Genomic DNA, 15,698 nt, shown 5'->3' with positions numbered 1-15,698 from the left:
TATAAGATGAGGAGCCAGGTATGTAATAACAAAGGACCATTAAACCAGGATGAACGGTCACTTCATAGTGAAGCGGAGTTCATTGCAGCAGGAAGTGAAAGATGAGACTAGTACAGTGGTGAGAAACCTCTGGTCCTCCAGACTTCATTGGTCCCAGCCAGCATAGCCAATGGCTACAGGTGATGGAAGTTGTTGTTCAGCTGCATCTGGAGAGCCACGGGTTTCCAACTCCTGATCTAGCTGAAACAGCAAAGCCCACACAAACATTGTTCTTTTCTTTCTTTTTGTTCTTTCCTGCATACATTGTTCTATTCTCTATGTGTTGATGGCCACTGTGTGGATTTGATCAGGGATTGCACTAGGTGGTAATTTTGCTGCTTGTTGTCCTGGAGGCAATAGTGTTGCAGAACTTGCTTCCATGTTAACTTATCCTTGTGTGAGGACAGTAGCTCTCCATACAGTAGCTAACACACCCTTGGCTTGCCAGGTGGATCCTCCAAGGCACCTTGCCACTGGCTTGGAAACTGTCAGCAAGTTCAAGAATATCCACATGGGAAACTGAACCACATATTATAGCTGTACACAGACAGACACATTAATATGGCAATGTACAAACTCAGCATTAGTGCATAATGCCTGTCATAATAAGAACTGCTACAGGAAGGAGGCATGGGTCAGAAAACTGAGCAGGATGGCTAGATTGCCCTTATTGTGTAAGACCTTTGTTTTAAAGGAAAATTCTTTGCTCCAGAATATTGGGACCACCTCAGTCATATAAACCAATGAGGAGGACAATATGCTCTGCAAAGAAAGGTCAAGACCCAAGGCAATTTCTTGGAAGCCCTATTTTTTAACTGCAAGCAGCCCACAGTGGAAGGTCCATCTGCTCTTGGGGGTGGGTGTCACCTTGTAAACTAGAGCATGGTTTTTCTTTTTTCCTTCTCCCACCCAATCTCTTTTCCTTTTGTGTTGTGCCTTTCAGCTTGTAAACCTGAGTGTTTTATTAATCTTTATAAGCTGTTCTGGAGTACTTTTATAGAGAGTAGAGTAAAAATACTCCAGATAAATGAATACATATTTCCCTTAGGCTTACACCAGTTTTTAAAAAATCCCTATTTCTCCATGGCATGTCACAAAACTAGAATCATAGTTTTGGAGAGCCTTTCATTTTTTTAATGTTAACCTGGCCGCCTGTTGCACACCGCGGACATGTTAGTGTTAAGTTAAAGAGAAAAGGAATGTAATACTAGGGAGATCTTGGGAAGATAGGAAACTTCCATATGCTCAGTGTTTAAATTATGCTTAGATTTATCATCTACAGATCAGTTCCATCCATTAGAAACTTGCTCTCCCACTGTAATGCATAAATCATTGCTATGACAAACTGCTTCTTCTGTTCACCTCTAAGATATGCATTTAGGCAATGGCTTATAGTTTGGACTGTGATTTACTCTCATCAGGAATACAGAGGAGACAGAAGTTGGTAGAAAACAAGCTGGCTTTGAATGAAACTTTTCAGTCAGTGTAGTAGTGGTTGGGGGTTGCCTTTGCTTCAGGGGAATGTGAATTACCGTACATTTAGGTGGTTTGATTCACACAAACCATCAAATTAACATACTTTCACTTTAAAACAATGTCACACCCATCACTTAAGCTAAGGCAATCCCATTGGCATGGGCAAAACCAACAGCTAGATCTGAAGCTTGCTAGCAGCAATGCTGTGAAATGCATGTTCTAGCCTGTTTGTAACCATGTTTAATCAGACATAAGTCTGAGCAGTTGCTAAAACCTTAGATGAGTTCTTAGAAATGAAGAAACAACATTGTTGTTGCATTTCAATCATTCACTGTTACATTAAATAATGTACTGTGCATTTGTCATATTTAACAGGAGGGTCCTTCCCTTTCCAAGCCCTAGCACCAAGTTTCTGCTTCCTTCTATTTACAGAATCATGTAGTTCAGGGGTTCCCAAACTGTGGTGCCCACCATTCAGGTACATGGGTGTTTTAAAGTAGACACTCCATTGGCTGAGTTGAGGAGAACAGGGAACCAAAAAAAGAACATGTTCTGTGATGAGACCCCACCCTCGCCCTACTACAAGAATTCCCTCCTAGGGAACGTTCAGATTAAACAACAATTGAAGACTTATTTGTGTAGCTGGTGATTGACAACAGAGCCAGTATTAAGCATCCTATTGTCTATTTAGTTCTTTTGTTGCTCTTTTTAAAATATATATTTTGAGCAGTAATAGGTTGCATGTTATACACTTATTATTGTAAGCCAACCTGTGCTCCTAAGGTGGAAGGACGGGAGGATGTGGTAAAAAAAAACTTGTAAATAAATAGATAAAGAGGCAAATACTCACATGTTTTACTTTCACATTTCATTTATTTCCTGCAGCAAATGTTGATCTTTCGTTGTTGTTTCCCGGAACAATAATCACATGTGGCACTGACCAGGGCTTCCTGCCAGATTCAAATTTTTAGAAATATTGCATCATTTTTGCATATGATAGGATGGATGACAATGCTTTTCTGTAACAGCAGTGATGCCATGTTAGGATTACAGGAGATGCTACATCAACTTAAATGCAGTTATTTGCAGCAAATTAAACTGGCTTGTAGATTACAAATTAAGCTCCCAGTTGATATATACTTTTGTATATCAGTATATGATTGTTTGTCTGTGAACAAACGCCACCCCCCTCGGCCTGAAGCGAGGTTAGCGCCATACCCCATAGTTGCCTTTGACTGGACCTAACCGTCCAGGGGTCATTTACCTTTACCTTGCTTAGTCTCCTGAATACCTTCCTTTACTGTCTAAGGCAGAGGTTCCCAAACTGACCCCTTTCCAGAAAAAGAAAAAGAAAACCTCAGAGCCCTCTGGAAATCTACCTTCTTTAAGTGAACAAACAGGAAGATGCAGTGACAAATTTGTGTTCTTTTATGTGTATATATTTCTGCCAACATCCTACAAGAAAGATGTTGTAAGAACCCATGGGGCGGACCAGAGTGAAGTCTGCTGGCTCAGTCCGATCTGCCCCAGAGGTGGGGCCAGCACCCGATCTGGCAATAAGTGTCATTACACAACAGATGAAGCATGTACAAATGGTTTTTTCAAATATATTTTCTTCTACTCTTTCCTTATGCTTCCACCACCACCTCACCGTTATTCAGTGCTCCCCAATTGCACCTGAGACTACTACTGCTCCCCTGGATCATTCCAGCACCTCCCAGGGGGCAGTAATGCCCACTTTGGGAAACACTGTTTTAAGCGCAAAGATTTTAGTGGCCAATTTTCAAAATCCTACTTTTAGAAATGTAGTTTTCGTTTGGAGACATATGTGGACATTTCCCCCCACTTGATATAAATAGATTTTGAGCACTGAAAAACATTCACAATTTGATGCCACCAAAATAGGACAGATTTCATCAGGCATCTTCCGTTATCCTAAAGACCTGGACTTTTCCATACTCATACGAAGAGTTTATGTTAACTGATGGACTGATCATAACATCCTTCAATAGTATACAAGGCATGGAAGCACCATGTTTGTACCTGTTCTTCCTGTTTCCTCTGCCCCTTATGTGGCCTCCCTGCTTACATTTGAACTTATTTTCTTCCATAGAATGAGAGCCAGAATCTACTTTCACTCTGGGTCATCTCCAAACACAAGCCCTATAGAACAAAATGTCAAAATGAACTTCCTGTCTCTGGCAAACAGAGAAAATGTCAAAATGAAATTCCTGTCTCTGGCAAATAGACTGGAAAGAGAAGCTGCTGAATTGCAACTCATTACCAAACTTAAAACCATGGAGAGACCTGGTCTGAACAGAGACATTGGATTCTTATCTCATTATACATGACTAAGCCATTTCTCACCTTCTTACCCCTTGCCTTTTCCTGTAAGACCTATTACAGTCGTTAAGAGTCATCAACAGGCTCATTTCAGCTATCTGCCAATCTCCCATTCCCACCACCCTTCTGAGTAATACCCCTCCCCACCTTCTCACTATATAGAAGGATCTGGCAACTTCTGTTTCAGTGTATCTGAAGAAGTGTGCATGCACACGAAAGCTCATACCAAGAACTAACTTAGTTGGTCTTTAAGGTGCTACTGGAAGGAATTTTTTTTATTTAAACATTTCAGTGTTTGTAGTACAGAACCTGTGGCCCTCCAGATGTTTTTGAACCACAACTCTCATCAACCCCAGCCAGTGTGACCAATGGACAAGAGCTAGAGTCCCAACAACATCTGGAGGGCCACCAGTCCTGTACTCCTCTCCCAAGTTTATAGAAACATATAGTTGTAATCTACAACCTTGTGAAGTATGTTCCACTGCATTCAGCAGGACTTTAGTAGGTAACTAAATGCGACATAGCAGGCCCATGTGTTTTCTTTTTATAAAATCCATTGAATAACTATAAAAAGGGGCAATTTCTTGTGTAGAATGGGCGGGGACTGCTTTTTCCTTTGGCTAGGCTCTGAGATCAGAAGGGAGTCTGCTTAGAGAAATTCATTCATGGGCAGGCATATCAAAGGAGAAAAGTAGAGCATCCTTTTTCCACCTCTGCTTTAAATCATGCTCACCTCCCACTTTATACATCTTCACACAAACCATGTTCAAATGTATGAGTCACATTTAGTCACTGTCACAGTTAGACCTGCAATGGGGAACCTGTGACTCTCCAGTGACTGAACCTCCCATCATCCCTGAGCATTGGCCATGCTGAATGGGACCAATGGGATTGGACTCCCATCAGTCCCATTCAGAATGGCCAATGCAGGGATGGTGGGAGGTGCAGTATTCAGTATTATTGAATAGAGAGAGCTGCAGGCTCCCCATCCCTGAGTTAGACCGTTACTCCCAAATAAATATGCATAAGATCAGGTTTCAAGTCTTGGCAAGACAAGTGCATCCTTTTTTAATTATCCACAATCTGACAGGATCCATGTTGCCAGGATTGTAGCTTGCCAAGGCTGAACCGGGACTAAGGAAAATAAGTCATTCACTAAGAGGAAAAACTGAAATATTTTGACATTTTGTTTAACAGAAGGAAAAGCCTCTGCTTTAAAGCAGAATGCAGAGGGACCCACACTTAAAGTAACTGAAATGGTAGTTTTAACCTAAACATCCTGAGTATTTATACTCATATGCTAGCTACCAATATATTTCTAGATCAGAAGTGTAGCCAGATCCAGCCCACCCAGAAAGGTTCACGATGGAAGAAAAGGGGAATTGGGACAATGAATGACTGGGCTACATTCACTAGACCTCCTAGCACCTGTGAGTCTAGTAAGGAATCTTTTCCATTTCTCTTTCAGGTGACTCTCTCTGGCAAGAAAATGCATCTATGAGCAAGACATTATTGCTGACATAGGAATTATTGACTGTGACGAGGGGATGATCAGCTTGACTTTCTGTAGGTGCTGCTGCTTCACCACCAACGTAGTCCTAGTGGCTTGGGTTGTTTTGCTGACAGTTGAGAACGGTACTCCCTGGAAGCAGTGGGTCCCCCGCCTCCGCCTCTCATATCAAGGTAGGACTTGTCTTGCCAGTCTTTCAAGTAAGTTCCTAGGATGGACACCCTGAGCCATAACTAATCCACACTGGAGGACAAAGACAAGGCAGATGCAGGCTGTGTATCTGACCTAAGGGTTCCCACACACATCTTTCCCTTTGTCACATTCACTAATCCAAAATTCTCATCCTGTGACCCTCTCTGAAAGTTAAGCCTCTTCTACTACCTCAGGCATCTGAATATATGCAACCCATTCAAGCCACATTAATATAGGATGAACAGTCCATCTGAGACTCTTTGTTCTGCTCTTTTGTACTTTCTAATCTTAAATGACTTGCAGGTGAACTCTCTGGGCCCTTCCAGGTGAGCACAATAGATGCACAGATGTTAACTTATTTTGTTGGGATCTAGAGGATCCCCCAAAGGCGCACTTTTCTATTGTTTCCCGAGACAGACGGATGCCAATCAATTCAGAGCATCTAGACATTTTTTTCCAATTAGCTTGTGTTGCAGAGATTTTGCTTCTCTCTTTTTTCTTCTTCCTTCAAGTGGCAAACTTGTGTAGATGAGAGTAAGTATGATACTGTCAACACCACAATCTGGTTGGCACATTGAATGCAATAGTTTTGTGTGAAATGCAGTGGCTTCAAACATCACAAAGGTACATTGGACAGTGGTAGGGATGGGAGAGGAATTGGTTTGATTTGCATTTTAATGTGAGCCTACCTAATTTGCACTCCCAAAACAATAAAAATGCCAAAACACAACTATTCCTCAAAATTCACACTTCTCTAAGTGGTGTGATGCAGTTCTCTAACCAAAACCTGTATACCAGAAAGGCAAAGGGCAAGGCAATTCTCTCTACAGCACTCAGACTTTTTGTGGCATGCCTTTGTTGAACAGAGAGCGTTTGCACTGGGCTCCACACAACAGTGTTGGCTCTGTCTCCTGAAACACTCAAACATCAAGAGCAAAACAATGTGTAGCCCTTCCACCCTCTAGAAATGCTCCAATACTTCATATACCCTTAAAAAAGAAGCAGTTCTGGAAATATTGTGTCCATGGAGTCCTTTTTAGGGCTGATAAGACTAGTGAAATTTTGCTTCTTTTTTCTTTTGTAGCAATTTTCTAGACATTGTGTGGTGGCTGCCATCTTTTCCCCCCTTCTTGACATAAGCCTAGTACTTCTAGACAGAGCTGTAACATGCAGTAATTCTATATGTGCAAACTTTTCTGGCCTGTGGGTGCAGTGATGGGTGGAAGTGCACCAGCTTATTTTGTGCTTATCATGACTATTATATTCACCGAAATTCTGTGAGAGGTACATTTTTTTAAAGTGACAACCAACCCCAGCAAAGTGCTACTTTGGAGGTAATAGTGCTGATAGAAAAAAATTAGATACATCCAATATTCATAACATGTTTTGGACAAAAAGAACTATATGGAGATTAGACTATACAGTCATACCTTGGAAGTAAAATGGAATCCGTTCCAGAAGTCCGTTCGACTTCCAAAATGTTCGGAAACCAAAGTGCGGCTTCTGATTGGCTGCAGGAAGCTCCTGCAGCCAGCGGCGGAGCAAACCGATTGGGTGCCTGGGGCGGCTCGTGCCCTGTGCCTGGGGGCAGGGCCAGCCACCCACTGGGGCACCACGGGGTCTCCAAGTAGTCTGCCTGCCTCCTCCAATTCAGCCGCTCTACAACTGAGGGGGAGGCAATGGGCAGACTGTTTGGGGCAGCGCGGAGCCTGTGGGTGCTCAAGCCACTGCCTCACTCCCAGGAGAGACGTGTGGCTCGGGCGCACTGCAGGCTCCATGGTGAGTGCCGCCACCATTTTGTCACCTCCCTCAGTGGGGTCACCCGGGGTGGGCCGCACCTACTGCATCTCCCTTGCTATGCCCCTGCCTGCAGCCAGTTGGAAGCCGCGGAAGCCCCGTCAGACATTTGGGTTCCAAAGAACGTTTGCAAGCCAGAAAACTCGCTTCCAGGTTTGCAGCGTTTGGGAGCCAAAACGCCTGAGTACCAAGGCATTCAGGATCCAAGGTAGGACTGTATCTTGTCTTTATTGAGCGTTCATCCTGATTTGTTTGTGGGAAGGATATACAGCAAGGGGCATTCATTCTAAATTGCTTGTGCAGTGTTTATGTATCTTCTCATTAATCATCCCTTCATTCCACACTTTTCAGTACATTTCCACATCACTCCTAACCACAAAAAGTCATTTAAAATAAATTGAATTTGTTGTGCTAGGACAACAGGGCATTTTAATCCTATTTAATTGCACAAGCCTAAATTTCCATTATGCACGCCAATCTCTCCCACAAAATGCAGGCAGTCTGGAGACAACCAAAGGCAGGATCAATAAGAGAAATGCAAGACAGTTGGGTGGATCTTATTTACAAAGGAAGTACCAGTTAATGGATGCAGTGGAGCTTTGATGCATTACTGCTAATTCTAGGTAGAGTTAATTTCCTTAACTAGAACTCAGAGAGTGGAGATAAACAATAAATTTAAAGAGAGCTGAAAGTGGTTTGACAGATGGAGGTTTTAGGATGGGGTGATAGAAAGCAAACTTAGACAAAAAGAGACCACCAGATTAATGTGGTCTGCAATGGGGCCAAACATTTCCAAAGCACAGAGTTTCAGATATACTGCCAGCAGTGATAACAGGTCACAAAAATTAAACAAATCGATCTGGGTTTCTTTGAAAAGTAAACAGCTGAAAGGCTTTAGCTGGATAGAAATAGAACTTCAAAGTGTGTACTAGGGTCAGACATGCTAGAAAAATGCTTAATATTTGGTCTCAGCTAAAAGGAAGTTCCCAGCTTGCAGAGGACCAAGGGGCAATGAAGACAATGGCAGGAGGTGTGACTCACAGATATCAAACCAAGTTCAAGGATACAAGGAATGACGGGGTTTACATTTGGAAAGTCCTCGGAGGCGCCCTCCACCCTGGGAGTAGAATAGGTGGGAGGGAGAAAGAAACAGATGGGCTGGCCAAAAGGAAATGAGAAAACTCAAGGCAGGGAGTGCAAAGGAAAGATGTTCTTGAGAGAATAAGGCCAAAAACAATAGCCCACCACAGCAGCAAGACGATGGCTTTCCTAGTGTTGTCAATGGGGAGTGTCAGGATTGTGGGGCCCAGTGCAGTGGCAAGAGCACAAGGAGGGGCCGTCCTTTTTCTTTCTCTATTTAAATAGCAGTTATCACAGCTAGAAAAACAGAAGCATTGAATGAAAACATGGTAGGTTTCCTTGTTTTTGTTCCTTGTTTTGGAGCCTTCTTTTGTTTGAGAACGTATTCTGCACAACTCAAAAGCATGCTTCCCAAAGTTTTTGTATAAAATCGGCCCCAATAAGACGATGATGTCACTTTCATTCTCTTTCACACTAACACTGCTCATCCCCATTGAACTGCTGCTAAGAGGATGGCCATGTCTCCCCTCCCACTCCCAGCCAGACTCCACCTTTCTATGGGATGGAAGGGGCATATGCCAAAGGGTGATGGGTCTACACTACAGCATCACACAGTTTCTGTCTCATGGCTCCCTTGCCCAAATGAAAACAGAACGAATGAAAGAGCCAGAAAGAAAGTATACTTAGCAATAAAGATTCTCAGACATGGTTCTCTGCTCTTAGTCTGGTTATCCTGGTATATTTTTGTTTTTTTAAAAGTGATGTGGATCAGTTAATTTCCATGTGACGTGCAATCTGTCTCCAGCAACAATTGCACATAGAGAGTGCAAAGTTCACACACTGCATCCCTTGATGGGTTACTCATTGTTCCTGTCAGTGTTCTACACTAATATTGCACCCACACCACCATATAGGCAGTTGTGTCTCTATATAGGCCTGTGTGGTGTAGTGGTTAAGAGCGGTAGTCTCGTAATCTGGTGAACCAGGTTCGCGTCTCCGCTCCTCCACATGCAGCTGCCTGGTGACCTTGGGCTAGTCACACTTCTTTGAAGTCTCTCAGCCTCACTCACCTCACAGAGTGTTTATTGTGGGGGAGGAAGGGAAAGGAGATTGTTAGCCACTTTGAGACTCCTTAGGGTAGTGATAAAGTGGGATATCAAATCCAAACTCTTCTTTAAAGAGCTGCAGCCCCACCCCTATGATTGACTCAGACCTTCAAAGCTGGTAAGAAGAAAACATATTCAGGAAAGGAACCAACTTCTAACACTTTACTGTGTCTCTTCTTGGCTATTTCCCCACTAGCATTCCATTCTCAGAGCCCTGACTTTTTTAAAATTTTAACCATAGTGGCCCAATCTCTTGTCTTTCATTAATGCTCCTTGCATTATGATGATTATCAGTGCTTTTTTTAAAAAAAAAAATTAGGTGTACTCTCATTTTGACTCAAGAAAATCACCATTTTATAGTTCAAATCGGGAAAAATAAATACAGTAAATGGACAAAAGTACAGTCGTACCTTGGTTCTCTAACAGAATGCCTTCCAGGAGTCCGTTTGACTCCTGGAATCATTTGAAAACCAAGGCACAACTTCTGATTGGCTGCAGCCAATCGGAAGCCACAGAAGCAGCGCCGGACGTTCGGCTTCCAAAAATCTTTCTCAGGCGAGAGTGAGCAGGCATGGCAATTGGGTTTTCCGCATATTACCGTTTGTTATGATTTATTGCTAAAGAGTGGGTTTTCTGGGGGAAAGTGGCAGGGCAAAGGCAAAACCACACAGACCCATGCCTAGAAAGCACGAGACAAGCAGGAAACCACTTGGACCCACCTGTGCCTTCTAGGCAGGGTACAGGTAGAAGTGTGGATGAGCCCACCATCTTCATATTTCTGTTTGCAAATTCCACCTTACAGACCTCCTGAGATCAAACAGCTCTCAGCTGCTCTTGGACTCTGAGGATGAGCTGGCACTCCAGACACTACTTGTGGACGAAAAGAGGGCATGGCTGATGGCAGGCGCTAAGGACCACATATTTTTGCTCAACCTTGACAGCCCCAACAAAGAGCCGCAGAAGGTCAGAGTGCCAAAGGAGGTTGCTTTGGGGTGGGGTGGGAAGGGAGAAAAACAGAAAACAGCCATCAGGTTTTGGTCCATGTGCTATACAGGGAGTGTGGGGAGAAAAGTGGAAGGGACGTCTCATTAGGTGATTGAACCTCGTTTCCCATGTGCATATCCCACTTACTGCTGCAATGGATTCCATCCACATTCTTGGTTGTGTTTTCTCTTCCAGATTTTCTGGCCAGCTCCTAGAGATCAAATGGAGCACTGCAGACTGGCTGGGAAGAATCCTAAGGTAAAAATGGTGGACTTTAGGCTCCATGGTTTAGGTTGAGGTGCCTCCTGAATGATCTGTGATCACTAACTACAATGCAATCCTATACATGCTTACTCAGAAGTAAGTCCCACTGAACTGATGTTGATGTTTTTATTACCACCATCATTATTTTACAAATTTATAAACTATTTTATAACCTGAGGCCATCAAAGCAGTATACAACACAAAAATAAGATAATACTACAAAAACCATAAATCCTAAAAACAAAAAAAATTCTTACATGCTCTAAAGCCATTCATACAAATTAATAGTCTATAATTCACTGAGGCTTACTCCCATGTAGGTATAGGATTGTAGCTAAGAACCAGTGGTACCTCTGGTTACGTACTTAATTTGTTCCGGAAATCCGTTCTTAACCTGAAGCACCACTGTAGCTAATGGGGCCTCCTGCTGCTGCGCCGCCGCCGCATGATTTCTGTTTTCATCCTGAAGCAAAGTTCTTAACCCGAGGTACTATTTCTGGATTAGCGGAGTCTGTAACCTGAAGCGTCTGTAACCTGAAGCGTATGTAACCCAAGGTACCACTGTATAAAGACATTCGTTTAGTGATTTGTGGATGTGCACAGGCAGGAGCAACTTCTCAAATGGTAAGTAGATGAGTAAATCAGGCTATGGCCTCAATCCAGCATCAGTACCTTGTAGGGCTGGGCAACATATCAATATATCATCCAAAATCAGTTTGAAGTTCACATCGTGATAATTGTTTCATAATATTTGAGCTGGCAATATATTGCTGAATCACAATTTGTGTAAGGGCTAGGCGATATTTGGTTTTCAGCATTGCGTTAACTCACCAGCTAAACATCGCAATAACTCACCAGCAACACATTGCAAAGTTATCAGCAGCTAAACCTCACAATATCACCATGAGGTGATTGATAATATCACCATTTCTCAGTTTTAGACCCTTAAGTAGTAGCAGTTGCCAGGACATTGTCCTGTTTGCCTCTGCATAGCTCCTTCCTTATTTCAGATATCGTGATATATCAATATATTGCAATGTTTAGCTGGTTTTGAAAACCAGATTTTGAAAACCAGCTATCACCCAGCAAATACCGTTAGATGCATAGTTTGTAAGTCAGATACTTCCTTTCCTTTCATGGTGGGAATACTGGGTCAAACCAAAAATGTCCAAGTAAAATCCTGCCATCTTTTACATCTTTGACTCCTTTACTAGATGGAATGTGCCAATTTCATCCGCTTTCTCCAGCATTTCAACAGCACTCATGTGTTTGCCTGTGGAACAGGCTCCTACCAGCCCATATGTGCCTTCATATATCTCAGAGCTGGAGTGGAGGTGAGTTGCATCCACAAGGCCAGTATTACAGGTATCAAAATCTAGATGCAGTGTAACTCTTTCTGCATCCGACTTCTCCCTCAATGCATACTATTGTATATTTGAGAGCAGGGGAATGATTGTCGTATTGACTTCTTGCATCAGATAAAAAAACCAGCATTATATTTTTACCTGTGTTTTGCAATATCGCCTGCTTCTCTGAGGAACAGGGAATTCTTTCACTGAGACTCTTTTCTGATGCTTTCCATAGTAAGGAAGAAAGATAGCTGCCTACTCTTCCAGCCTTTTTCAGAAGATGTCTTATGCATTTGCTCTTTCTGCAGACAGTACAAAAACATTTTGTAGAGATACCCAGAATGAATAAGTGATGAGGGATTTAGGAGACAATCACTTATTCTCTTCAGGTATTATTAACTTCCACACCAGCATTCTGCCCTCTCTAGTAACTCCATGGCAACCATCCCAGCAGTGGGTGAAATCCTGTAATCTGTTCACTTGGGCCAATCCCACCAATTCCAGTCAGACTTTGGCATAATACCCTAGACACAGGCTTAAGGCTATTCTTGACACTTTGGATTATGTTGGTCAAAGGCCAAATTCTTTGGATTAGCACAACACAAGTACACATAATAAGTGGGCACCATATTGCTTAGTATTTTTATATCTGATTTCAAGGTTTCAAAGAGCTTCAAGTCAATCACCTCATTAATCCTGTTAATTTACAGTGATGGTCTCTCCTAAGGAAATTGATTGTTTAAGATGTGTAAGGCTTTCCACACTTACCTTTCCTCCATGCTTTTCCAGGCCTGGTCCACACTTTAAAGCTCTGTATCTGAATGTTGTGGTTTCTTTTGCTCTGGAGCTTTCCCTGCAAAAACTCATTCTTTACTGCTGAATCAAGAGCAAATGACAATCCATGAAAAAAACAGTCAGAGGTAGTGTTAAAGGGCAGTGGAGAAATGGGAACTGAAACACATTGGGCAAGAAAGCCCAAAGCACATAAATGGACAATGTACAGTGGTGCCCCGAAAGATGAATGCCTCGCAAGACGAAAAACTCGCTAGACGAAAGGGTTTTGCGGTTTTTGAGCTGCTTCGCAAAACGAATTTCCCTATTGGCTTGCTTCGCAAGACGAAAACGTCTTGCAAGTTTGTTTCCTTTTTCTTAACACCGTTAATGCAGTTGCGACTTGACTTCGAGGAACAACTCATAGAACGTGGTGTGGTAGCCTTTTTTGAGGTTTTTGGTGATTTTTGAAGCTTTTCCAAAACTTTTCCAACACCGTGCTTCGCAAGACGAAAAGTTCGCTAGACGAAAAAACTCGTGGAACGAATTAATTTCATCTTGCGAGGCACCACCGTACATGGGAGGCTGAGGCCTTTTTGGTGATGTAAAGTACAGTATAAAGAAGAGAGAGGAACTTCAGACCATCTAACAGGTTAACCTTCTGCTTTTCTAGACTCAGTCCTCTGAATGCCAATTGCTGGGAATCACAATTTGGGAGAGTCCTCTTTCAAACTTCATATAAGTGTCCTGTTGGCCACTGTGAGAACAAGATGCTGGACTAGATGGGCTTTTATTATTCACTTCAAAGTAAAGAGAAGCAAAATAAATAACTTTCCTGGCCAGCATCATTAGAATTCCAACTGTATGATAATTTTTTCAAGTATGTTCAGTAAAGGGCAGCTCCATAGCACTCAAAAAACAACCAGTCTGGAACTTTTGTGAGGTTGCCACTCTGTGGAAAAGCTTCACAGAACGCCTAAAGCACTTTTACAACTCTAGCACCAAAGGCAAGGTAGGTAGTGCTGACTATTTGAGTCATAGAGGTGGAGAAGACCAAAAATAATTTAGTCTAACCCCATACCACATGCCACCCATCCATTTGGGCCCCTACAGAACCATCCACACAGTCCACACTGAAATGGGTATCACTTGCAGGTGACAAGTGCACCACAGTAAGATACTCCTGTGGCAAATAGTTTGGGTGTGAGCAAAGAGAGTGGAAAGGGGTGATGACAGTGGTTAAAATAACAGCCTGCACCTTAAAACTCTCTAGTTCAGGAGGTTCCGTCGAGAGCAGCCAGGACTGTTGAGCCAATTTCTTTGAAGTGTAAAACAATCTCCACTGTGAGCGTGACCACTCTGTTTACAGTGATACTTATGAAATCTTTTCCATGGTCCTCTGCAGGAACCAGTGGTGCCAGCTATGCAGCTGGTGACGTCCTCCATAGAATCTGGAAGAGGCAAGTGTCCATACAGCCCCCATGAGCCTTTCACAGGGCTGCTCATAGGTAAGAGGGACTCTGAACAGAAAGCAGGCACGAAACCTAGACAATGGCTTCTTGTATCCAATAGCATCCCTCGACTGACAGAACGCTATTTGATTTAGCAGAGGCTTCTAGGACCCAAAGTCAGGAGGAAGAAGCATCAATTTTTTCCAGATCTTCCTTTATCCTGCAGGCCACTAACCACACTGTTCCAAAAGGTCCCCCAAACTTCTTCATATTTTGAGGTGGGGGAGAGGGTAGAGGGAATAAACAAAAATGGCCTCCCTCCCCTTTTCACTAATCCAGGCCTTCTCTGGATCAATCAGAGCACAAATGGATCCATTTAAGACAAATGCAATATATATTAACAGGTTTAATTCCAGCAGTGGCTTTTGCAATCTTTGTCTCTGTGTGCCTCCTTTCTTCAATGGCAGAAATGGGGAACATCAAGCACAGGGAGCACATGTGGCCCTCCTCTCTGTCCGGCCCTTGGAACTCTCCCCAGGCCACACCCCATCCCAAGTCACACCCCTCAGCCCTATTTTGCCATCCTCCTTGGGTGTTTCTGTCTGGCTGGAATGTGCCCCTGAGCTTCCTGCTTGTCTACATGGATGATAGAGAAGGATGTGCGATTATGAAGAAACTAGCCCTGTTCAAAAGACTAAAATGCACATTCATTGCTCTGCTGACTTTATTCCTGCCCTGCCCACCACTGACATGTGTCCCCCTCCCCGAAGGTCACCCAGAAGGGAATGCGGTCCTCATGTGGATAAAGGTTCCTCACTCTCTGATCCATGGTCTCTGGTCAAGGCTAGCACTTCCATGGGTCGAGGCAAAAAAAAATGGTTTCAGGCAGCAGATCCACCCGCCCCACTACTGGAAGCCCTGCCACAGCTTCACCCATGCCACCACTGCTGCTGCCACAATGTCCAATGTCCTTGCCCTAACATGGCACCCTCACCACCACTGTAGCATTGTGGCAAGGGTGCAGTTGTGGCGGCGGCGCAGGCAGCAGTGTGGGCACTGTGGCAAGGCAGGGAGGAGGTCCAAATCTGTTGGGAGCAGTGTTGGCAGAGCATCAGCAGGGCATTTTGCCTACAGCAGCAAAACGTTCTTGGACACCCCTGTCTCTGATATATTAATCCTCTTTCCCATTAATGCATCTCCATACTGAGTGAGGACTTTTCTATTTGTTGAACGCTGAGGAGGCATCAGAGAGCAATCATACATAAATTGTTAGTCCAATATTATTTTTCTTAAAATGTGCAGAGTGTAGGCATGAAGCGAAATAAACTTCCTTAGA

General features: G+C 43.2%; 1 protein-coding gene across 11 annotated transcripts in view; it reads left to right on the top strand.

Annotated features, from left to right (window-relative positions):
• LOC309527667 (semaphorin-3D-like) overlaps positions 1-15,698 on the top strand; it is a 62,644-nt gene that overhangs the window by 26,940 nt on the left and 20,006 nt on the right. For 9 of the 11 annotated variants that reach the window (XM_082214517.1, XM_082214520.1, XM_082214515.1 and 6 more), the window contains 5 exons: positions 5,327-5,541; positions 10,346-10,506; positions 10,723-10,785; positions 12,006-12,125; positions 14,317-14,419. In XM_082214517.1, coding sequence (XP_082070643.1) covers positions 5,406-5,541; positions 10,346-10,506; positions 10,723-10,785; positions 12,006-12,125; positions 14,317-14,419 — 583 coding nt within the window. In that variant the 5' untranslated portion in view covers positions 5,327-5,405. Of the gene's footprint in view, positions 1-1,975; positions 1,994-5,326; positions 5,542-7,853; positions 7,981-10,345; positions 10,507-10,722; positions 10,786-12,005; positions 12,126-14,316; positions 14,420-15,698 lie in introns of those variants that run through there. The other 2 variants (XM_082214518.1, XM_082214512.1) reach the window with 2 other exon arrangements.

The sequence above is a fragment of the Podarcis vaucheri genome (genome assembly GCF_965113315.1).
Source record: "Podarcis vaucheri genome assembly, chromosome: 2".
Taxonomy (NCBI): domain Eukaryota; kingdom Metazoa; phylum Chordata; class Lepidosauria; order Squamata; family Lacertidae; genus Podarcis; species Podarcis vaucheri.
The sequence above is the reverse complement of the archived record's forward strand: the minus strand, read 5'-3'. Positions and strand labels throughout refer to the sequence as shown.